Source organism: Myotis brandtii, unplaced genomic scaffold (assembly GCF_000412655.1).
Source record: "Myotis brandtii unplaced genomic scaffold, ASM41265v1 scaffold187, whole genome shotgun sequence".
Classification (NCBI taxonomy): Eukaryota; Metazoa; Chordata; class Mammalia; order Chiroptera; family Vespertilionidae; genus Myotis; species Myotis brandtii.
The window spans coordinates 263571-270393 of NW_005356944.1; the positions used below are offsets into that span (position 1 = coordinate 263571).

Here is a 6823-nt window from a genome sequence, read left to right on the forward strand (position 1 = left end):
TTTAGCCGCGAGGGACAGCCCCGGGAGCCCCGGCCCGGAGGTCTGGTTCGGGGTCACGGAAGCTAAGGAGGAGCCAGGACCGGGACTCGGAGAGCCCCGCGGGCACCAGCCCCGCGATGTCTTGGGGGAGGGAGCTCTGCAGGGAGGCGCCCGGAGCCGGACTGTGTGCAGCGCTCACCTGGGGGTGGGCAACGGCTCCACGTCTTCGCTAGTGGTGACCTTGGGCGTTTGTTTTGCCTGTAAAGTGGGCGCCACTAGAATACACAGGGCTGGGGGTGGGTGGGGACTGGGGGATGGGAGATATCTGTGACACTGTCAATAAAACTAAGTGCAAAAGGATGCACGGGACGGCAGGAGAGGAAGGGCGGGGCCAAGCAAGTACAGCCCAGGCCTCTGCCGCCTCTTTCCCAGGGGACCCCGCCCGCCCAGCCCCTGAGCGCTCCCAGGCTGCTGGGTGTGTGAGAGCCAGACGGGGTGCTGGGCTAGGGACACACCTTGGGGTGGTCACTGCTGTCCTGCATGTCAAGTATGAGAAAACGAGGGCCTTGGAGGGGAAGGGCTTGGCCAGGGGACACCATGGGTGGGACAGGGTGTAAGATGCTAAGCTGCCCTCCTGGCTGCTCTTGTCCTTGGTCCAGCGGCCTGGGGTGGAGCTGGCCTGGGCCCCCGTAATCCGAGGCTGCTTCCTTCTTCCAGGTGTTAACTGTCTTGCCTATGATGAAGCCATCATGGCTCAGCAGGACCGAATTCAACAAGAGGTGAGGGGCTGAGGGGCTGTGGCCAGCGGCCCTGTTATGGGGATGCATCGGCTGGGTCTGAGGCCTGTTGCTTTTCTCTGCTTTGGAAGCCCTTTCCTCTCCAAGCTGCGCTAGATCCTAGGTGCCTTCAGGCCCCGGGGCGGGGGGGGGGGTGTCTGTCACTGCCGCTGGGTGACTGGCCCGGCCCAGCGCCTTCCTTTAGATGTAGGTGCTCTGGCTGCCGCCTGCCAGAGCGTGACGGTTCCCTGCCCTCTGCAGATTGCTGTGCAGAACCCCCTGGTCTCGGAGCGGCTGGAGCTCTCGGTCCTGTACAAGGAGTATGCTGAGGACGACAATATCTACCAACAGAAGATCAAGGTGGGAGCCCAGCTGTGCGGGCAGGAGGCGTGGTGGTGGGAGCAGGAGCAGGAGCAGGAGCAGGCCTACGCCTACGTCAGACACGCTCCTTGCTGGGCCTGGCCTCTTAGAGGGTAGAGTGTTGGGGGAGCTCTGGCTGCTGGAATCAAAAGACCTGGATTTAAATCGTGAGTTTGCCACACAGCAGCTGTATCCTTGGCGGCCCCTTTCCTGCCTCTGACCTCTGGCTTCCTGTCTGTGAGTTGGGCTGAAGACAGTATGGGCCCACGGTGTTGAGGGCAGTGTGAGGGTGAGAGAGAGGCTTGTGGGGCATTATGGTCTCAGTGCTCACAGTGGGGCCGAGTGGACTGGGGGTGGAGACTACAGACCTTTGTGCCAGGCTCTGCTGCTTCGTTTACAAACAGGTAAGTCCCTTAACCACTCACTCTGTGAGCTGGGAGGTCAAGAGGTGGCAGTGGGTCTGTGTAAACAGTGACCATTGACACAGCCTGCGGGTTTAGTAAGTGCTACTCCTCCCACCTCCCCCTAAAGATCAGAGATGCTTAGAACCTTCTATCAGAGAGGAGGGGTCTTTGGGGCTCTCCGTGTCAGAGCCACGCTGGTAACCCAGGTGATTGAAGGTGGTCGGGTCAAGCGGTGAATATGGGCAGCCAGCTCTGAGTCAGACGGGCAGGGAGTGGAAGCACCTGGCCGGTGGGAGTGACCGTGGCTGTCACTCCGTTGTTGCCAGATCTGTTTTCCCAAGAGAAGCCGGAAATTATTTTGATAAGAAATCTCCAGGTTCCTGACAGTTGGCAGGTAGTTCACATTAAAAATGTTATGTGGATTGCCCTAGCTGGTTTGCTCAGTGGCTAGAACATCGTGGACCGAAGGGTCCCGGGTTCAATTACCTAGGTTGCAGGCTCCTCCCTGGCCCGGGCCCTGTGCAGGAGGCAACCAATTAATATGTTTCTCTTCAAATTTCTCTTTTTCTCTCTCTAAAAAATCAATGGAAAAATACCTTCGGGTGAGGATTTAAAAAATAAAATGTTATGTGGATCAAACGATATATACAAGCCAGATCCAGCTGTGTGGCCTGTGGTCTACTCTGACCCTTGCTCAGGGTGTTTGCGATTTACCCAAGGTCTGTGGGGAGGTGAAGGTACTGTCCTGGGGCCTGACAGACCTGGGTTGGAGTCATCTTCCACTTCCAGCTGTGTGATCTCGGGCACCCTGAGCATCCCTGGGCGGAGGTCCCCGCCTCACAGGGCGAGCGTGGTGCTGGGGGGTGCCGGTGGTTAGCGCTGAGCTCTGCGCAGTGCAGGGCCAGGGCTTAACCAGCCGTAGGTCTCTTCTTTTCCTCACGTGGTTGGTTAGTGGAGTGGGGCCTTATTTCAAGACTTCCCTGTCACACTTAGGCCACCCTGGTAAAATCGACAGGGGGATGTCTTGGGTTCTTTCCCATCAAGTCATTCAGCGAATGTGCGAGTGTCGGCATGCTGTGTGTGCAGGAGAACTGACACCCCCACTCTGCTGTGCCCGAGCCCAACTTTGCTTCTAGGGAGGTGCCGAAAGCAGAGATGGCAGAGCCTAAACAGAGCTGGGTTGCCCTGTGAAATGGGCTCCTCTGAGGGTTAGTAGGATAATGGGTGCTACCCTCCGGGGTGGGAAACAGCTCCCCTCGGCTCCTTCTCAGCTCTACCCGCCGGCTCACCGGTCCCACCTCCGTGTGCCGCCTGCCGGGGAAAGTGCTCAGAGGGTTCTGGGGGCGCCCTGGGAGCTGCAGTGATTGGGCTCTTTGTGCGCATTGAGAGCTGTTGTCTGGACATTTATGAGCACAGACTGTGGGCCAGGCACTGTTTTGGGCCTTGAAGATAGAGTGATGACTCCGCTGGCACACTCCTCCCTCGTGGAGCTTAGTGGGAAGACAGATCTAAGCCAGGGGTAGCTGAGCGGTGGTGGTGGAGTGATTGAGCTGACGGGCACAGGAGTAGGTTGTGGCCGCTGGGGCAGGAGTACATGGGTGGTTTGAGGAGCACGTGGAGGCAAGCGGGGAGCAGCTGGCGGTGGGAAATGGGGCTGCAACCAGAGAAAGGACTTAGAGGAAGATGAGGGTATCAGCAGGTTTCTGGGGCGAGAGTAGGCTGAGTGCAGGTGGAGGCAAGGAGACCTGAGATGGGAGCTTCGCAATCAGCTCAGCAGGAGGCGGGAGAGGTCAGTAGTGAGAAGGGTCTGCGTTGGGTTGGGTTGGGTTGGGTTGGGTGTGGTGAAAGGGATGTCGGCAATGACCCTGAGGCTTTTAGCTGAAAGGGAGTGCAGTTGATTGAGGGGAAGGCCCAGAGGAGCAGGCTCGCCGGGAGGTCAGGACCTGCCTTGCCAGGCAGTTCAGAGGAGGCATAGATGAGGCGGTGGGATGTGTGAGCTGAAATTGGAGTTCAGGCCTGAGATAGGGCAGGCGAAGAGTTCCATTAAGGCTATTTAAACCCCAAGGTTGATGACATCAAGAGAGTTGACAAGCGGAAGCTGTCCCAGGCCTGAGCAGGGTTGTGCCATGCGTGTGACAGTCACTGTGGATGGACATGTGTTGTGACCATCTTCTGGCAGGTGACATGCCATGTCTTGAAGGGTGTTGTGGTTTGGTGGTGACCCTGACCATCATAGGTTAGAGGGACGAGGAGGAGTGGCAGTGAGGTCTGAGGACAAGGAGAGGGTGGGAAGGAAAGTGTGGAGGTATCTTGGGGGGCCCCGTTTAAGGAGAGTGGAGAAGTACGAAGTAGCCATTAGGGAGCAGGGGAGGGTGTCCAAGCCAGGGAATGAGGCCTGTTTGCCAGGCAGCACTATTGGCCCACTTGTGGGGGCAGGTTTGAGTGACAGAAGAAAGTCCATGGTGTTTGGGTAGGAAACGGGAAGACGGTACACGGAGGTGGTACCTGTGAGCTGCCGGGTAGAGTTGAGAAGGAGCTGAGGGGAGCTGTCTCACACCCCGGCCGGGGGGTGTGCACCCCGACCCGAACCAGTTTGCCTGGTCTCCTGGTTTGAAAGCCTGATCCCGGGACAGCTGCACTGGCCCAGGACGGAGCCACTCGCTCCTTGTTAGGGACAGACAGCCCTGCAGGCCCAGGCACTCGGGTACTGGAGGTAGAGCCTGTGCGGCCAGTGGCTAGTGACTGCTTTGGTGACTCATGCAACCAGTGTGGACATCCGTCGTGGCTCCCGAGGCTTTGGGGGCTCTGGGCAGTGGGTCACCACGGGACTCCGCCACCAGCGTCAGCAGCCAAGGCTGGCAGGTGGCTGCTTGGAGCTCAGGTGCCACTGCTGTGGTGTGGCCCTTGTTGGGCGGTTCCTGGCCTGCCCTGGTTCTGGCCGACGTTGATGGGCACGGGTGGGCGGGGCTGCCTTTCTGCAGGACCTCCACAAAAAGTACTCGTACATCCGAAAGACCAGGCCCGACGGGAACTGCTTCTACCGAGCCTTCGGCTTCTCGCACCTGGAGGCGCTGCTGGATGACAGCAAGGAGTTGCAGAGGTGAGGATGGTGGGCGCCCTGGCACTGAAGGAGGTGGGTGAGGGGCATGAGGGCATGTGGGGCCCCCTCCTCCTTGATGACTAGGAGGTACAGTTCCACCCGAGGCCAGACAAGAGGCTGCGCCCCTACTCTGTTGACTGAGGGGCCCATGCCCCCTCCCTTCCCCTCCTGCCACCAGGTTCAAGGCTGTGTCTGCCAAGAGCAAAGAAGACCTGGTGTCCCAGGGCTTCACCGAGTTCACAATTGAGGATTTCCACAACACGGTGAGCCCAGTCCTTACTGCCTGTCGGCCAGAGTGGAGGTGGGTGGCCTGGCCGTGGCCGGGTTGACCCATCTCCTCCCTCATCTTGTCTGTCTCTCTTCCGGTGGCAGTTCATGGACCTGATCGAGCAGGTGGAGAAGCAGACCTCAGTAGCCGACCTGCTGGCTTCCTTCCACGACCAGAGCACCTCGGACTACCTGGTGGTCTACCTGCGGCTGCTCACCTCTGGCTACCTGCAGCGGGAGAGCAAGTTCTTCGAGCACTTCATTGAGGGTGGGCGGACTGTCAAGGAGTTCTGCCAGCAGGTGCCACCCCCGCCTCACTTCTCAGATTCAGGGCCCTCCCTTTTTTTTCCTCTCGGGGTGGGGAGCACCGGGGCCTGGGGGAGTGCCTGGGGTCAGTGGGGGCATGGGGCGGGGTGCTGAGACCCGGGCCCTGACCTGCACCCGTGCTGCAGGAGGTGGAGCCCATGTGCAAGGAGAGCGACCACATCCACATCATCGCGCTGGCCCAGGCCCTCAACGTCTCCATCCAGGTGGAGTACATGGACCGCGGCGAGGGCGGCACCACCAACCCGCACATCTTCCCCGAGGGCTCCGAGCCCAAGGTCTACCTTCTCTACCGGCCTGGACACTACGACATCCTCTACAAATAGGGCTGGCTCTGCCCGCCGCTGCCCTGCTGCCCTCCCCTCTGCCAGGCACTAGACATGTACAGAGGTTTTTGTGTGGTTGTAAATGGTCATATTTCACTCCCCCTTCCCTGTCATACAACCTTCCACGTTTTATTAAAGGGGATGCTGGTGGTGAGCCCTGTGTGCGTGTCCCTGCTCTGCTGCTGCCCGCCTGGATGCTCTGTGTCTGGCTGACCCCTCCCCCAGGTGGGTTCCTCTCGGCCTTTCACCTGTCCGCCCCCCAAGCCTCCCCAGCAGTTTTGAGGGGCTAGGCCTCTTGGGGCCTCCTCCTGTTTATTGGGATTCTGCCTCCCTCCCCTCCTTAGCTGGCCCAAGAAGTTCTTTGGGGACTTACCAGGGGCCTAGGACCATCAAGGCTTCAAGCTGCCCCCTCATAGGTCCTCCTCCGTCCTGCCATCTTGGCCAGGGCCCCAGACCCCAGCTGCCTGCTTTCCATCAGGGGTCTGCATGTCAGAGCACTGGGTGGAGAGGCCAACACGATGGTGGGATCTGGCTCAGTAGGCGGAGGAGCTAGGATACCTCTAGTGCACCCCAGGTGACCCCACCCTGGTAGGGGCGGGCAGCCTTCACGCCTCTGCTTGGTCAGGTCCCCTGGCAGGACTTGCCAGGCTGCCACTCCCCTGCCCACCCCAGGCCCCCTGCCTGTGCCTGCTTTGCACCCCCTTTGCTTCAGCCACGGTGTCTGCATTGCTTGCCTTTTTGCCTTGACTTCCTTTCCTCCCCCACCCCAGCACATGTAGGGGCTGAATCCCCAGGCTGTGAACTCCTTGGGGGGCAGGCCCTCAATAAATGTGAAGTACTGCCCACGTCTGCCATCGCCTGGCCCCTGAACTCTCACAGCCCCTCTGAGCCACAGCACCTGCCGACACCTGTGGGTGACCTCCCTCCCCAAGTCAGGGCGCAGACAGCGGAGCTGCAATAGGGCGGTCTTTATTAGGAGGCTCCTGAGGGGCAGGGGCTGAGGGAAAAGATGGGGTGACCAGGCCCAGCTGCCGGCTTCAGCCGCCTCTTAGAGCTGGGAGCGAGGTCCAGCAGGCCCCGGTGGCGAGTCTGCGGGCAGAGCACAGAGGTTGGAGGGAGCGGTGGGGGTGGGCTTCCCAGGCCGCCTCCCTGTGGGTGAGCGCCAGGGGGAGCGGGCGTGTTAGTGGCAGGTTAGTGGCAGCACACAGCAGGCCAGGCCCTGCTTACCGGTCCTGGTCAGGGTGTGCCGGGTGCCGTCAGGCTGGAAGGCAGAGGACACTGAGAACT

The 6823-nt window shown here is 60.1% G+C and overlaps 2 protein-coding genes across 6 annotated transcripts in view; one reads left to right on the plus strand and one right to left on the minus strand.

The window, feature by feature from the left end:
- Positions 1 to 6381, plus strand: part of OTUB1 (OTU deubiquitinase, ubiquitin aldehyde binding 1) — a 12587-nt gene extending 6206 nt beyond the window's left edge. The window contains exons 3-8 of the mRNA XM_005864437.2: positions 598 to 758; positions 1017 to 1115; positions 4501 to 4619; positions 4798 to 4882; positions 4992 to 5186; positions 5339 to 6381. Of these exons, the coding sequence (XP_005864499.1) occupies positions 598 to 758; positions 1017 to 1115; positions 4501 to 4619; positions 4798 to 4882; positions 4992 to 5186; positions 5339 to 5536 (857 nt within the window). The 3' untranslated portion in view covers positions 5537 to 6381. The remainder of the gene's footprint in view (positions 1 to 597; positions 759 to 1016; positions 1116 to 4500; positions 4620 to 4797; positions 4883 to 4991; positions 5187 to 5338) is intronic.
- A 106-nt stretch (positions 6382 to 6487) lies between these two features.
- The window catches only part of MACROD1 (MACRO domain containing 1), a 149888-nt gene continuing 149552 nt past the window's right edge, over positions 6488 to 6823 (minus strand). For 3 of the 5 annotated variants that reach the window (XM_014537990.1, XM_014537988.1, XM_005864168.2), the window contains exon 8: positions 6488 to 6625. In XM_014537990.1, coding sequence (XP_014393476.1) covers positions 6574 to 6625 — 52 coding nt within the window. In that variant the 3' untranslated portion in view covers positions 6488 to 6573. Of the gene's footprint in view, positions 6626 to 6763; positions 6798 to 6823 lie in introns of all 5 variants that reach the window. The other 2 variants (XM_014537989.1, XM_014537991.1) reach the window with 2 other exon arrangements.